At 37.0% G+C, this 17469-nt stretch overlaps 2 protein-coding genes across 3 annotated transcripts; one reads left to right on the forward strand and one right to left on the reverse strand.

Moving 5' to 3' along the window:
• Positions 1–2797: 2797 nt before the first annotated feature.
• Positions 2798–4048, forward strand: LOC110805518 (uncharacterized). The gene has a single exon (XM_022011137.2). The coding sequence runs from the start codon at positions 2798–2800 to the stop codon at positions 4046–4048; it is 1251 nt and encodes a 416-aa protein (XP_021866829.2).
• A 1714-nt stretch (positions 4049–5762) lies between these two features.
• LOC110805519 (coatomer subunit gamma) lies at positions 5763–15051 on the reverse strand. Of its 2 annotated transcripts, XM_022011138.2 has the most exons (18): positions 14777–15051; positions 14368–14465; positions 14219–14269; positions 13965–14078; positions 13661–13861; positions 13483–13584; positions 11910–12017; positions 11587–11817; positions 10819–11069; positions 10523–10694; positions 10243–10398; positions 10114–10164; positions 8946–9086; positions 8669–8866; positions 8418–8549; positions 8155–8328; positions 7117–7359; positions 5763–6392 (listed from the first exon to the last, which is right to left on the reverse strand). In XM_022011138.2, the coding sequence occupies exons 1-18, from the start codon at positions 14820–14822 to the stop codon at positions 6198–6200; spliced, it is 2664 nt and encodes an 887-aa protein (XP_021866830.1). In that variant the 5' UTR covers positions 14823–15051; the 3' UTR covers positions 5763–6197. The 2 variants fall into 2 exon arrangements, with proteins under 2 accessions (XP_021866830.1, XP_021866831.2); XM_022011139.2 differs by lacking the exons at positions 13483–13584; positions 13661–13861; positions 13965–14078; ... (1 more) ...; positions 14368–14465; positions 14777–15051 and adding an exon at positions 12127–12319.
• Positions 15052–17469: the final 2418 nt, after the last annotated feature.

Below are 17469 nucleotides of genomic sequence, written 5' to 3' on the forward strand. Positions count from 1 at the left end.
AATTATTAACGACGAACATCGTCGTTAAAGCCAATAACGACGGAATCTGTTACAACGAACATCATAACCGTCGTTACAAGTTTTAACGACGAAAATTGAGGCTTTTAACGACGCAATTGTTCGTTGTTAAATGTCCTTTTTCTAGTAGTGTACCAAGCCTGAAAAGATAGATCGAAATAGTCTCTGATTCGACACACCAGTGGATGTAGAACCAGAGAGAAAAGCAAAGGGCCGAGAGGATCCCCTTGCTGCACACCTTGACAAGACCACAAGGTATGCTCCCTTTAATACAGCCGCGCTGGAGAAGAGTAGCAGAATTCAACCCAACGCGAAAGAGCAGGACAATGTAGCCGAACCTCACGCAACAAAGCCGATCGATCAACTAAATTGAACGCATTCCGAAAATCCACCAATAACATAGAGAGGCCAACATCAGCCCCACGAGCCTCAACCAAACGATTGACAGCATGGAGAATAGCCTCACCACCTGCTGGAATCCCAATTCCAAACTGAAGCCCTCCGAAGTAGTTTCCTAAACGCGGACCAATCAAAGCAGCCCCGACCTTAGAAACAAGGCGCCTCCAAATAGTGCCCACAGCAATAGGCCGAATACCACCACCAGGCTTAACAAGTGGCGTAAGAGGAGCACTAGCAATATATCCTCCAAGCTCACCAGGACACTTTCCAGCAAGAAAAAGATTAACTACCTGAGTAATAGCATCCACCAACTCATCAGAGACAGCTACAGCAGCACCACCCAAGCAATCCAAAAGGTGTTGAGCACCCAAGCCATCTCTACCGCACGAAGTACCCCGCGGAAAGCCCCTAATCTGCTCCAACACAACAGCGGAGGTAGCAGTAAGGTGATGATCAACAGGGATATCCGGTAAGGTAGGTACTGGAAAGGAAGGGTGCTTTGCTTGCAAATCTGCCAGAGTAGCATCACTGTAAGGGGCAAGACCTGAGGACGAAAGAACTCTAACAGCAGTAGTGTAGTGACCGTCAGAAATCTTTCTCTTGCATTGCTTAATATTACGCTCCGCCAAATCCTGGTCTTCGTCAACATCCAATGGTGATACGCTAGCCAATGTGTCGATGACAAGTTGCTCAAAACCACCAGGCTCACCCCAAGAACGAATAGCAGAGGTGATACTCTCTTCCTGTCGTCGCCGCCTAACACCAGAGGAACACTCACGATTACTTCGCGGAGAAAAAGTCGAGAGCACACAAAGAGGCAACACGAGCAACTGAACCCAACAAGCGATGTCATCTGGTCTGCAAATCACCTTATCAAGCGCCCCTTTTAGAACTCGCGAAAAACCCAAACGACATTTGGGAGGGATGGATTTCACAGTACGCAACCGCTTAGACAATAAAGTGTCTAGAAGAGCAACATCAAAAGAAAAATGATGTTCTCGAGGCGCATCAGAAGAAGACAGCTCGGCAGTAGGAGCTTGAGGCTTTTGAATACCGTAGAGAATAAAACGAATAATACCATCCCCAGAATTAGGTGGGTCCACAAAAACAGTACTAGACCCACTGCCATGTCGACACCTAGTACGATGAGTATGTGTCTTGAAACAATCTCCACACAGCCAAATTCCCATACGACGAAAGGTCACCTCAGCCGTAGAAAAAACCTGCAAATTGGTAGTAAGGGAATGACGGGTGACATCCCGCACACCAGAGCAACAATGACGATCCCGTAAGTGAGTGATCAGAGAACTCCTTACCATACCACGCCCACCTCCATCCTGGCACCCGCTAAGACCCACAAAAGGGCAATGAAACTTCTCCACGGAAGCCGCCATATCAAAGCACTTCAACCAAAAAGTAACACCAACGTACCCACTACCAACCTCAACGATCACTCGCCGGAAAACCGAACAACAACTGCCGAGACAAGCTAACAACAAGTCACAGCAACAAGACAATTTAGCAAATGACAAGCCGTGAGATTATGGAGCAACTCCCAAAGAGGTCGTGGTTTGCTGCTCCACAAACGCCCACAACAAACAGCGAACACCCGTCGAAACAGCAAAGCACAAATCAAACGAACAAAATGTGACACCACCCAAAACTGCAACCGTCCAAAACTCAGCAACCACCCTGCACCAACACAGCAACTGTAACCGCAAGACAACCACCGAAACACCCACACACCAACGCATCAACCGCCCACACACCAACACAACAACCACCGAAACTCCCGTCGAAACTGAACAACACCACAAACAGAACGATCGAATCAAAAAAATCACCGCAACCGAACGAACAACAGCACCGTATTAATTCAAACTGAAAAACCCAACTGCACCAGAATTTACCACGAATAGCGCCTGATCGGAAAACGCACCCGTAACCGCCTGAGAAACCACCCGAAACTGCACCAAAACTGCACCCGTAACCGCCTGAGAAACCACCCGAAACCGCACCTAAAGCACCCTGAAACCGCCGTCTAACCTTCACCTAAAGAATCGTCGTCGGAATAGCCTTGTATGTCGCCGGAATATTGACGTGGAGCCCCTAATCGCCCATAATACGAACCCTAATCGCCCCTGTTGAGAGCATTTTATTATTATTATTATTATTATTATTATTATTGTTGTTGTTGTTATTATTATCATTATTATTATTATTATTGTCATTATTATTATTATTATTTTTATTTTTATTATTATTATTATTATTATTATTATTATTATTATTATTATTATTATTATTGTTACTAGGTGTATTTACTGTTAAAATTATTATTGTTACTTATTAGTGTGCTTGCGTATTTTTTAAAAATAAAATGGACCCTAATTACTATTCTCAAAATTTAGAAAACAATTTTGATGATTTTGATCTTAACTCTGACAACAATCAGCATCCCGACTATGATTCTTATTCGCAGGGTAATTCTTCCTCTCAAAATTTTCAACAATCTTTTTATGCTAACACTATTGTTGACCGTGAAGCTATAGAGGAACGTGTTATGGAGACACAGGAACCGATCATGACACATCCATTGCCCGTCAACCTAAATCAACCAATTAAGGTTGCATCTCAGTCTCGAAGTTGGTCAGGATTGCAAAAATGCACTGCAGCTATCAGAATGTTAGCATATGGTTTGGCTCCGGATGCAATTGATGAATATCTGCGAATGGGTGAAACAACTTCAAAAAAATCATTATTACATTTCACTCAAGGGGTAATCAAGCATTTTGAAGAGGATTACCTAAGAAGTCCTACAGATGAAGACTTAAGGAGAATCCTTTATCAAAATGAAATGCGCGGATTTCCAGGCATGATCGGTAGTATTGATTGTATGCACTGGGAATGGAAGAACTGTCCTACCGCATGGAGAGGTCAATACCAAGGACGCAGCGGGAAAACGTCCCTAATTCTTGAAGCTGTTGCAGATCAAGATCTATGGATTTGGCATTCATTTTTTGGTATTCCTGGTTCATCTAATGACCTTAATGTTCTGCACCGTTCTCCTGTTTTTGATGATGTTTTGACAGGTAAGGCACCTCCTATCACTTTTCAGGTGAATGGACATGAATACAACATGGGGTACTACCTCACAGATGGTATTTATCCAAATTGGGCTACGTTCATTCAAGGATTTTCTCGTCCCCAACTTGAAACGGAAAGGTTGTTTGCTAACAGACAAGCGCATGTTTGTAAGGATGTTGAACGTGCATTCGGAGTTTTGCAAGCAAGATTCGCCATTGTACGACAACCATCTCTAGCTTACGATGAAGATATATTAGGCGATATAATGAAGGCTTGTATCATCTTACACAACATGATAGTTGAGGATGAACGAGATATGTATGTCCGAGCTGATGTGTTACGAAGGTACTATGAAGAAGATCTTTCGAGCTTAACCGCAACAGTGAATAATGGTGAACCCTTTGAGTTCCAGACTGGACAACCCTACTCCATTAACGCATTATTGGGGAGAATAACAGCTTTGCGTAGCAGTCAAATTCATCACTCTTTGAAAGAGGATTTAATTGAGCATAACTGGCAAAAGTATGGAGGCAATAATCATTAAACTCATGCCTCGAAGAAGAGTTGTTATTTTAGTGGTTGCGTTTGATTTATCGTAATTTTTTTTAATCATATTTTGGCTTTATGATGTTTTAGTTTATGACATAGTGTGTTTAGTCCATCTATTATGTATTTATTCAATTATGTCCCTTTATTTTATTTAAATTTATGAAATATTTTCAATAAAATTTATAGTATTAAAAATAGATATAAAAATAACGTAAATAAAATGATTAACGTAAATTAAATAATTTATCTTAACTAATTGTTAAAATTCATTTAAGTTATTAATATAATTGAATAAATACAAAAAGGATGGAGTATGTGGGAAATAGAAAGTGTGGTGGAGTTTAGTGAATAGTAAAAGTAAAAGTGGTGAGGAGTTTTTTATTTTGCTCATTGGTGGGATGAGTTTGTTGTAACAAAATTTGTATGTGAGGAAAGTGATGTGGAGGAGTAAGAAAGTGGTAGAGAGATAGTGGTGAGGAGTTTTTTTTTTTCCATTGATGGGAGTGGTCTGAGATCGCCCATTAATCTATCGTGACAGGCTATCCACAAGAATGCACGAACCCTTTGTTGCACAGGTGCGTGCCAGATAGCATCCCAACACTCTCCATCTAGCACATCAGTTTCGTGTCTCATCAAGCTTAGAGCCGATTTAATAGTGAACTTCCCTTTACTAGAGCCTTTCCAGTACACTAAGTCGCATAAGTTGGGATCATTCTTGAGTTCGTATGCCTGAATGCGTTTGAGTATGTCCTGGTGGAGATATGGGTGTCTCAAAATGTTCTTTACATTTCTTTTTATATTATCACATAAATGTTTTAATATTCTTTTAAAATTGGTGTCCAATGATTATTTTAACCAATTAAATTCATTGGGTTATTTAATTTCTCACATCTTTCTATTAGAACATTAAATTTTTGGCAAATTTGTTAAAAATGACCTTTTATAATCCAAATTTTGTGAGAAAGGACCTTATATAATTTTTTTTGTGAAATCACACCTTAATGTAAATTTTTTTGCGAGAAAGGACCTTATATAATTTTTTTTTGGTGAAATCACACCTTAATGTACTTTTTTTTTTGCGAAAGACAACCAAAAGTAAATTTTCGGCATTGACTGAGCTTTTCCGGCCATTGACTTGCACGTGAGAAGCACGTGTGGCTTTATTTTGCTAATTACACCCAATTTTGCTCCAAAATTCTAAGATTTAAAACCTAAAGTTGAAAAAAAAGTCGAAATAAAATCAAGTTTGAAAATTCAAGACTTGGGAAAATCAATGTCTTTAGCCAACGTAAGCCACGCGTGCTGCTCACGTGCAAGCCAATGGCCGGAAAAGCTCAGTCAATGCCGGAAAATTTCCTTAGGTCCTTTCTCGCAAAAAAAATTACTTTAAGGTGTGTTTTCACAAAAAAAATTATATAAGGTCCTTTCTCGCAAAATTTGTGTTATAAAAGGTCCTTTTTGGCAAATTTGCCTAAATTTTTCTCATATTCTCAATATCATAATTTTGTTAAAAGTGAACATTATAAATAAACGTAATTTTCCATGTTTTAAAATAAACATATAAGAATCACAATACACATTAATTAGTCATTAATAAACGTGCAAGAGGCCAAACGTAAAGAACAAAAAGAGACAGAAAGAGTAGTAGTCTGGATTTGCCTCTAAAGTACTAAACTACTTGGGATATAGAGAAAAACGATACTGCAGTGTGCCTATTAAAGTACCAGTAATATAAAAGTCCTCAACTGTTTCAAAAAAGAGAGTAGCAATAACATCTTATTGTACAGCATTTTTACTGAATACACAACATATATCTCATGATACTGAGGAAAAAAATGGATAAATTCATACACAATATTAGAAAAGAAAAAGAAAAAGAACTTGAGAATTTTGTTTGAGGGCAAAGGGTACATTTTGTAACTGCCAGTGAAGCCCCATTACCGACATGAACCAGCCTTGACTACTATATAGCAATTATGTCATAGACAGAATTTGCAGAACTGAAAAGGAAACTGTAATGAATTTAATCGGGCAAACCTTGCTTTGTATGGGGAAAATCCTCATCTCTACAACTAGCATATCACGTTCCCGCCCCCACACACTATGATATGACATTCACCTAAAAAAAATCAACATTTACTGGTTTAACCGCTTGCAACGATTTCGTGGATTGTGTCACTGACAGCTTCATCTTCTGATCTAACAGCGAGCTTCATCGCCACTTCTCTGCTTGAATCAAGACCAAATTGCAACCGAACAAGAACCTTCAAACCGCCAATAAATACACCAGAAAGCAGGCATGTGTGCGACCTTGAATTGTTTGGAACCACTTCAGTACCCTGAAAATCATATCATATCATAAATTAAGGGAAAGAGTTATCAGCATATTCTTATTTTGCCTTCTGCCAATGAAAATAATAATAGCGACATGTAGTTGGGGGAAAATAACCTAAACGATTAACCAGAGACAGGAAGCACGAGTTTTCCTTCTCTAGCTTAAAGAGGCTGATAAAATTTTATCAGCCAAGCTACTAATCTATGACTGCTTCACAAGGAAAGAAAACAGAAGCTGGTTGAAACAAGCTAATATCTGTAATGCCACAATAGCAAAAAGTTTTCTCATGCTCTGGTAGATGTTAAGAGCGTTTGGCTCTGTTCTGTTCACCTTATTTCCACTTATTTCAGGAAAAATAAAAAATAAGTTCAGATAAGTTCAAGAAAAATAAGGGTTGACCAAGTACAATTTATAACTAAAATAAGTTTTGATAAAATAAGTTCAAAAAAAATAAGTGAAAATCAGGTGAATAGAATGCACCCTTAGTAATATCGAGGGGAGGGGAGGGGAGGGGAGGAGAGGAGAGGGTAGGGGAGAGAGAGGAAAGAGGAAGAGAGGTGAGGGACGGATAGGATTGAGCTTGCATTCACCTTCCAAATATTAAAAGGAAAATGGATCCTAAAATAAGGAAAAGTGAATGCCACTCCCAGATTTCTTTTACCAAAAGATTAACAGATATCTGGCTAGTTTATTAGAAACATTCAAGTCAATTATTCCTCTTCGCTTACCTCACAAGGTTGCATGCCAAGAAGGCTGATAACAGCATTTACTGCTTCTGTCAGGCTCTCCCTTGGGCCCAGGCCATATTCGTCCACTTTCTCAAAGTCGGCGCCGATGCTTTCCCAAGCATTTCTGAAATTAGAAACACCAACTCTCAACATGTAATCTGCTGCCACAACATCCACGTCTTCAAGCTGGTAGTCTTCTTCCATACCATCTTCTTCTACAACCTCACCAGTAGATGGATCAACCTGCACCAACAAATATAACTGTATTATTCAACCTAACCTACTTTTCCAATTGTTTCCCAAGCATACCAATAAATATAACTGTATTACCCAACCTTGAGACAGCTTTTTTATTTTTTGCGAGAGAAAGCCAACTCTACTTTTGCATGTCTTTTCACATTACAAAATATTTCAGAGAAGATGGACTTCTAAAACCAACCTTCTAAGGGTTGGTTTTGCTTAAAATTATCTACACTCCGGCACTCCCTTTCTAATATTTACTATAAATATATGGATTATGATTATAGATTTATAGAGGTTTTGGAATAAAATTCAAAGTGTCAAGTAAGGAATCCATATCTTTGTTGGATTGTTGAGTTTCCAACACGTACTTAAGATAGACAAAACGGATGAAGCTGACATATACTTCGTATAAAACATAGATGTCAGACCAAAAGCTGAAATTTAAATCTGCAGAAAATTCCTGTTTGATTTCAGCCATACTTACATTTATGCAGAGAAAAAAGCTACATTTTTATACTATGCAAAGAAAGCAACATTTATGCAGAGAAAAAAGCTACACTTTTTATAAGCCCTGTACAAAGAAAAAATATGTTATCATCACAAGATTTCACAGAAACATCACATAACAGTTTTCTCGTCCCTATATTACCACCCAAACTGCAGAGGAGAACTCCAACAGGTGAGGAGTGAACAGTAGAAATTCAATACAAAGTATTCCAAACCATATGTCACCAAAAATAAACAGAAAAATACTAGATATAGAAATCAATTCATAACATTTTCAATAAAGTATACCTCCTTAACGATGAATCTCAAGTTATTTGAAAATTTGCCCACAGCAGGCACTCCTTCAGGCTTCTGAAACGCCACAAATGTCTGTCCAGGAGTGTCATATGGAAGAGACCTGAGAGGCTTGGATGCTATTTCAGAAAATTCCTCTGCTTCAGAAGCATCTACCATAACGGTAACCTAGCAGCACACAGGCAATACCCCAAAAGGTCAATAGATGAGATTGAAGAGTATAGATATACCATTTTCTGATACTTAAAAGGACTTACATCTTCTAGTAGTTGCTCGGGGATAGTGTTGGTGCAGTTGTACTGGAACACAATGTGTCCATCATATACATGCTTGACAACATTAACTGCGTATTCTGTCTCTGGTTCAGTAAGCTCAAAAGGCGCTGAAGACTGGAAAGTAAAGAGCATATTAGTCAACATACTTTACAAGCAGAATCGAACTTAATAGCCACCCAATATCAACCCTCCCCTACCCCTCCCCGTAAAAACAAAAGGTTAAATCAACAAACCTTAAAGAGCTTGCCAAAGGACGAGAATTCTGAAATAGAGGAAAGTAATTTCTCATAAGCATCCACGCCAGTTGAAGGGGCAGCAAGAGGAGTATCCAACCCAGGGTGCTTCTTGTTTGTTGCTTTCTTCTCAGCAAGCGGCTGAGACTTGACCTCCTTGGGAACAGAGTTAATGTCGAATGGTTCTTCAGAGGGCTCCTGCATGTGAAACAAATTAATGAATAAATTATTTCAAATTTTCATTGAAATCTTAGGGTGACCCTAGAAATATGCTTACATAGTTCTTCAGACTAGTCTCCAGATTGGATAGGGGGACATCCAGAGATCCGAAGAGAAATTCCTTCGAGTCTTCATCAGTTTCAACAACTGCGCCATCACCTCCCAGAGTATTTAGATAGAGTGTTGCCCTATCACGAACCTGCCAACAACACCAGAGAGTCAGTTAACACTCATAAGAAGGTCATGGCTATCTTAAAGAAAGATAAAGCCCAGCATTACCCAACAAATTCATAAAGGAAATCTCTGTCTATATACTAGTCTAAAATATTGGATATGCAAATTATCCTAAAGACAGTCAACTTTATCATCTTTCTTGGAGCAAGCATGAAAGAATGGTGTACAATGCATGGCGCATAATGAAGAGCAAGAGTAGGACCGCTCGAAGGTGCACTGAGCTCCAATAACTGTCAATGTCTCTGTCTAAGGAACATACATCAAAAAGGAATTATGAAAGGTCAGAACCAATGTCCACTTCTTGATTGCTAGTACTTTGTAGGTTTGTAGGGATAATTGATCTCAGGCTACCCATGGTTAGTTTGCTACACTCCCTCCATCCAAAATTACTTACTAATTAATGATTGTCCGAAAAATAACAGTCAATTCAGGAACTCAATATTAAAATACAATCAACTTTCTGATCTGGCCCTTACAGGGATTTTACTAGTGTGGTTAATACTTTTCTTACCAAACAAAATTAATTCAATAGTGGGTACCAGTGAGGGAAATTTGGGTGATTAAAAAATGTTCAACTGACAGGATCACCAACCCTTGTGAAAAAGTAAACAAATGCAACTTTTTATCGTGAAGGTTGTAAGGTTGTTAACCCTCAAGGTTAATGTGTTATTGTTCCGTCATCATGATTGTCTAAAGACCTGTGCGCAAACCTGAAAAGGCTTTTTTTTTGCGTAGAGAGTACATCATAAGTTGAAGAGACGGCCCAGAAAGGCATCAAAATTTACTATCAAGAGAAAGCAAAAAGAGTGACATATATGACATGCCCTAAAAAATAAGAGTTACCCTTAGAAATCCTATTTTCCATGACCAATTCTGGACAAAGATAATGGTACAGTGGGTCCAATGGGTTTCCACAATACTATGTTTATTTGTTAGAAAGACAAATGTCCATGTATGATAGGCAATATTCTAGCACAAGGAATGAGATTCACCTCATCATCACTGTCAAATAGGCAGCGTCTCAACAGAATGAAGATGCGGGGCTGCACAAGAAAGAGCCCACCATCATCAGTGGCCATCAAATTAGTACATATTGAAAACAATAAAACCGAGTATAATACCTTCAGTGAATCAACCATGGCACCGAATTTCGCCAAAGTGCTCACAGCACTGGCTCTAACAGTGGCGTTCTCAAGAATTACCCTGTTGTAGATGTACCGTATATATTTGCTGGGATCTGATGTCTTTGGCCCCTCAACACCCAAGAAATGCAGAATCTGGATAAATCAAAAACATTAATATCAGTAGCAAACAGTAAGATTAGAGCTAATGACTAACTGATTCACAAATAAACTATGAAAAAGATTACTAAATCACAATGTAGAAAGATGTGGACTGTACCTGAGTGGAAAGATATGTAAATTCACAGTCCTCAATGAATTCACAAAGGTGCAGAAGCCCACTTTCTTTTGCATCTGGGATATCTCTAATAAGAATGACAATAGAGTCAACAATTGCCTTCTTATAATCAAAACCACCTTCTTCTCGGAGAATATTGCTCAAGAAATTCATCCTGAAACAGTGTCATTTGGAAAAGATCAGTCATCAATTATCCTAAAATAAAACTTCCAGATATAATCTAAAGAAAGGAAGACATGTAGCAACTGCTTAAAAGTAAACAAAACTAGTACACATACAGAGATCTAAATTTCAGAGGGAACTTCAGACAAAGAGATCTTATGGCTTCAACAACAACAATCTTGAACTCATCGGCAATGTCTGACATGAAGTTTGTAATTTGTTTCATGAGGCGGTCTACACTCGATTCATTACCAGTCTTTAGAAGAGTTGTAATGGCAAGAGTGGCAATGCTTCTATTCTGATCAGAGATAAGGCTTTCCATATCAATGTTGCAGTTCGTCACTGCCATGGGATGCATCATAGCAACCTACAGAACAACAAAGATATCAAATAAATGTGAGTTTAAATTATAGAACCAAGAGAGGAACCAAAAAGATAGTCCATCACAGCCTATTCAACCATGATCAATAATAAGTACCTACTATGTCTGTTTAGTTTCAAAATTCTGGCCAGAGATGAATTACAGAAAACCAAAAAGGAAAAGAAAAAAAAAAAAAAGAAAAAAGAAAGAAAAAATAAATGCTAGTGAACTACAGATCTGCTGATACCGGTTTCAATTCATGAGTTAAGACTGGGATTTTTTATTTAATGAAATGAGCATTGCAAGTTGCAATTTTCCTAAATAACAAAGTTTGTCAAATTGAGAAAAAAAGGGAATAGGAAAGTTATTTAAGTCAATGTAATAATCTGAAACACTAATCTTAATGCAGACAGCGAGAAAGTCTGCTATAGCACATACGAAACCTTACGTTTAATTACTTGGGCAATAGTGGAAGACAGTGTGACTGCAGAAAGAACAGGAGCAATTACAGGAAAAAGCTTACCTTGTTCAAAGTACGAACAGCTGCAAAACGAAGGACGGGCTTTGAAGAGCTGAGAAACAGCTGAAGGACAGTGATTGCTGGAGTCAACTCCCGGCTTGTAACACCACTTAGCTCGGTTATTGCTCTTGCAGCTTCAAAAATAACCATTTCTGCCTTGTGACGAAGGCAAGCTTCAAGATAGTCATAAAATGGTCGATCACCTGTTTGAGTAGCTCCAGACTCTTGGATAACCTGCAGCATAAAAAGTTTTGTGAATAGCCATCCAAAATGAAACAGACATGTAGACCAAACCAAAGGGAAGAGGTCTAGCATAAGCCACGCACCTGACTAATAAATCGAATTAAGAGACACTGTGCCAATGGAGAGCGCACTGTTCCTCTAGTCAAGTTTGAAACAAGTTTGCTCACAGCCAAACGGTCATTTTGCCTGATCTGCAAATTCCAAAAAGAATTCTTAGACAGCTCCCCTTTTAAGTATAAACAACACAGGAAAAATATTTAAGCATTTGCAATAAGCACTAATGATATGATGATTGATTACACTTTTTTTGTGAAGGAAATGACTGATTACACATTTGGCATACGTGTCATTGCGAAAATTCATCGATCAGGAGAAATTGAGTGACGATTAACAATGCCCAATTGCATTAAGTAGAATTGGTTCATTCGGTTTGGCTGTCCACAGTTAACAGAAAGATAACTGACGACTTCCATCAACTCTATCAACACACATTTTTATGAACAGGCAAAAACCCAAAAAAGGGTAGAAGAAGAAATTGGGTCAGCTTGTAACTTTTTGAACTTTGGATAACATATCTGGGGATAGATTACGCTCTTGTCCCACAATGCATTATGCACCACAAAGAGGAGAAAACAATAATTGTGAAAGGTGTATATTTTATTTGCCAAAATATAAGAGAATACAATAACTACACAACAAAATGTCAAGTTATTTCGTAAGTATCATATCTAGATTTAAATGGATCAACAATTCCCTTCTTTGCTACACTATGCATCTTTAGGCAGCGCCAGATCAACTTGAGACGCGACAATTTAACGTATCCCCGCAAATGCATAGTTCTTGAGACAAACACAATATCAGAACATGATACAGCTTCAGCCTTCCCTCTTAGTTACAACTTGAAGCAAATTGTACGTGATCAAACATATTTCTTTGTTCATTTAATATAGCTCACCCACTTCAAAATTCCATTTTTTTTCTTTTCTAATTTTGTTTAAGCATAGGTGTAAAATGATTTGATAAATTCATCTCAAAATTACAATATTACAACACCGAATTATCTTAATAACACCATGCATACACTATTCTTGTACAACCCTCTCGTATCTTTCCCTCTGTAAAAAAACCTCCCCTATCTTCATTTCTCTACTCTTGTACTTGTCTTGTTTGTAAATGGCCTCATTCATACAAATTTATGACATTCATGTTCTCTGCAAAAGCTAAAAATTATATTTTACTGGTTGTGCTACGAGATCATTTCTTTTTCTCATCTAGTAAATGATGAAATGTTGTAGATGATATACTAGTACATATTTTAAGGTACATGGCGTTGTCAAACTAGTGATCCCTGCACACGATACAAGATCTGATTGGTTCTTGAACGGACAGCAAAATAGAATAGCAGGATGTCACAAAAATTGCAATTTTAACAACCCAGGTGGTAGATTGCTGAGACCAACAAAGGATGAGCTTCAGCCACTTTAACAAGATATGTTCTTCCTGCACATCTTAGGTGACTACACAAACTCGTCTGATCATAAATAGTATTCTCCAGGGGATGTGAACGTAATACCACATGCAGCAACACATCTCACATTGATTCTCAAGCACATAGGAAACCATAACAAACATGGAGAGAAATTAACAGAGACATACCTGGTGAAGCAGAGCTAGAGCGTGAAATTGCACCAGAGCAGCACGTGACTGAACAGCCTCTTGCACCTCGTTACTCCACCGTTTCACTATCTCAGGGTTGGTCTAGTAAACGATCAAAAAAGATAAGAGACAACAAAATCTGGACGCTAAAACAGCTGATGAAGGTGTATTTACAAACCTGGAGCAAGTGAATACCACTGACTAGTGCAGCACTGGCAACAACAGGGTTCTTATCAACAATAGCTTGTTTCAAATACCGTTCAATCTGAGTGAGGAGTGTTCCATCAGTGATTCGGCAAAGCACACGAATGGCATTTGCCCGGTACATATCAGTTTTGCTGTTCATGTCCTTCATTAAGGAACTTGTAACAATAATAACCTTCAAAATAAAGGCAAACATATGTCAGCATCACAGATCATATTAGAACATTCTACCACAGCACGAAACTAATATTGGCACAATAACAATTGCAACACCTAACCTCATCAGCAGAAGGCGAGAGTTCCTTTATCATCAAATAGACCATTCTTCTTAACCCGTTATCTTTCGATTGGAACAATTTGGTAACAGAAAAGAACACTTCTGTTGCTTCAACCTACAGCAGATCCCATTGAAATAATTCTAATAAATGATTAAACATGAAGCTGCAACTAAGATGTTTGCGGCATATGTAACAATAACGATTTACTAATACAAATTTTTGTACATTGACGAATACTGAATTGAAGGACTAACCTTTGTAAATGACTCTCCTTGGTTTAGCAAGTAAAGAAGTTTTGTAATAACCTAAGCACGTAATTGTAGTAGATAAATTAACAAATGCGAAATACGAGTAGTAATTTATGAGATTGAAGCGAAAATCGGAGTCAAAAAATGTCAAAAACCTGAGAACATCTTCTAGGATCAAGCTGAGGATCGTTGAAAACCCTAGCTTCCTGAAGCACAGCTCCCTTCTCGATTCCCAGAAATGGAGAATACTCAGCTGCAAACACATTTTCCAGATCCAATTACACAACAATCCAATTGAATTACACATAAAATTCACTAGATCTAATCTAACTCTTGTGATCAAACAAATTTCAATTCAAGTACATCACATTGCACGTTTGGTAACCATTTCAGCCCTAATTCATCAGATCCGACATTTCAAGAAATTGATCGGAACAACTAATGTCGCTTAAATTTACTCGAATAGATCACGAAAAAGAAGAAGAAGAAAAAAATCACAAGATTTAATTAATTGTCGCAAAATAAAGAACAGAAATTGGAGTAAATTAGGAAGAAAATGTTTACATTCGTCATCGCGATCGTCGTCTTTCTTAATCAGAGGTTGCGCCATTGTTGGTGGATCTGCAATGTTTGGATTGAATTGCGAAGATCGTCGTCGTCTCTCTTTCACTCTATCGGTCGAAGAGCAAGTGAAGTTTGTAAGGGAGAAGCTTATAACAGAAGGATGGGGGACGAGGATCTCTTTCTCTCTTATTCAACAAAAAAATCAATCAATATGCTCCTTTATCATTTTTTTAAAGTTAAATTTACTATAAAAAAAAAAGATAAAAAATAAGTTTGATGTGCTAAGAAATAATTTAAGACAAGATAAATACATATACTCCGTAATTAATTTATTAAATTTAAATCTTCATAATATTTTTATATGTCATTCAAAAACTAAAATTATAATCTAGTCTAACATCTACTCCCTCCATTCCTTTTTGTTGTTCTCATTTCCTTTTTTGGCATTTCTTTTTGTTGTACCCATACTGAATCTTTACTATTTTTAGCCATAGTTTTTTTTACCAAATTACCCTAAGATTCCCCATTATTTACCAAAAAACCCTAAGATTCTACCTTTTTTCCAACCTAAATTTCACTACTTTCCTTATTTTATTCATTCCCTCTTCCCAATTCACCCACCCTCCCAACCGTCCCTATCTTCATCTCTCTCTTCTTTTCTCGGACCTCCTTCACTTTTCTCTCTCTCCTCGTTGCTCCTCTCACTCTCTTTCTCTCCTCCTTCATCCTCTCACTTATCTGTCAAGAACATATCAATATATCACCTCCTTCACTTTTCTCTCTCTCTCTCCTCGTCCCTCCTCTCACTTTTCTGTCAAGAACACTAAAATGTTCTTCATTTTCCATCTTCCCCTCACGTTTTTTCTCTCTCCTCCGAAATCTCTCTGTTCTTAATTAAGATATGTAGGTGAAATTCTAGATCGTCGCCGCCGCCACCGCCACCACACCTCCGCCACCACTAACACCCTCCGAAAAAACCTGTAGAATACATATTATGGCTTTAGATGGTGAAAATCGACCATGAAAACTCTAGATCTAGAGTTTTCATGGTCGAATTTGACCTCTAAATCTTCAAAATCGTGATATTGAGATCATGTTGGTATGAATTTATTTTTGTGTTCTCATTTCGAATTTTTTGGATTGATTTTTGACGATTTTTTGGGTTAGTTTTTGTTTAATTTTTGGGTTGTTTTTGGTCGGGATTTTTGGTTGATTTTTTTTGAATTTTTGAATTTGATTTTGGTGGAATTTTGGGTTGAATTTTGTTGATTTTTTGGGTTGATTTTGGTCGAATTTTTGGGATGATTTTTGTCGATTTTCTGGGTTGATTTTTGGTGAATTTTTGGGTTGATTTTGGTCGAATTTCTTGTCGAATTTTTGGGTTGATTTGGTCAAATTTTTGCCTTGATCTTGGTCGATTTTTTGGTTGATTTTTTCTGAATTTTTTGGTCGATTTTTTGGTTTGAATTTTCTGGGTATGTCGATTTTCTGGGTTTGACGATTTTTTGGGGTTTTTGGTTGATTTTTTGGTTTGTCGATTTTCTGGGTTTTTTTTGGTTAATTTTCTGGATTTTTTCTTGATTTTTTTTTTGTTGATTTTTTTTTTGATTTTTCTGGTTTGAATTTTTGTTAATTTTCTGGTTAATCTGATATTTTTTGTTATTAATAATAACATATCTCCCATTTATCTTATTTTTTAAAATATTTTTTCTCTCTCCACTTTATTTTAAATAATCTCTTACACCCAATCATTATTCTTACACCCAATCATTACTCATATCCCAATACAACCCAAGATTCCAATTTTCTTAAAAACCACCCAACATTCTTTAGAGGAACAACAAAAAGGAATGGAGGGAGTAATATATATATATATATAAAGGGGAGTTTTTTCAAGAGTTTTCGGAGCGCCACGTAGGATTTCCACGTCATTATATTGTTAATTAATTAAATATAGTATAATTAGATTGTTTAATTAATTAAATAAATAATCTAAAAGTCTTAATATGATAAAAACATCAAGCAATTCGTAGATTAAGAGTCTTAATTAGATAAAAACATCAAGCAATTCGTAGATTGAAACTAATATAAACCCAACAATTCGTAGATTGAAACTAATATAAACCCAAAGAAGATAAGACTTCCTTTTATGGGTATCTCCAAAACTAATCGTAGGAGAATACATTAGAATTATATATACATTACAATTGTACTTGCATTGGTATCATATACTACGGATAGATAAACTATAATTTTATCATTTTATCATTTTATTTACATTAGAATTCTATTTGCATTAAACTATATTTTTTTCCCGGTTATAAATATATGACTTTGTATGTTCAATCCGTATCTAACTATCAACATAATAATTTCCAAAAAAATTCTCAAGTTTTGTGATCATGGTTGGGTAAATTTATAAAACTATACTCCTCTTTTATAAACAAGTTACTCCTTTTTACCCGTAGTTATTCTGTTTCCAATCTGCTTGTTTTTGTTATGCATTTCACGTATTAAAATTCACCATTGCATAGTTTTTTTGGTATTGATACTGAAAAATATTGTGTGTGGATTTGTTTAGAAAAAGGGTAAAGTGATGTAAATTAAAATCGTTGATTTTGGGTTTTTTTACTTTATGTTTTGAATAGAATTAGTTAAAGTATAGATTATCTTTCCTAATTATGACTATTGAT

This window comes from Spinacia oleracea, chromosome 4 (genome assembly GCF_020520425.1).
Source record: "Spinacia oleracea cultivar Varoflay chromosome 4, BTI_SOV_V1, whole genome shotgun sequence".
Lineage (NCBI taxonomy): Eukaryota > Viridiplantae > Streptophyta > Magnoliopsida > Caryophyllales > Amaranthaceae > Spinacia > Spinacia oleracea.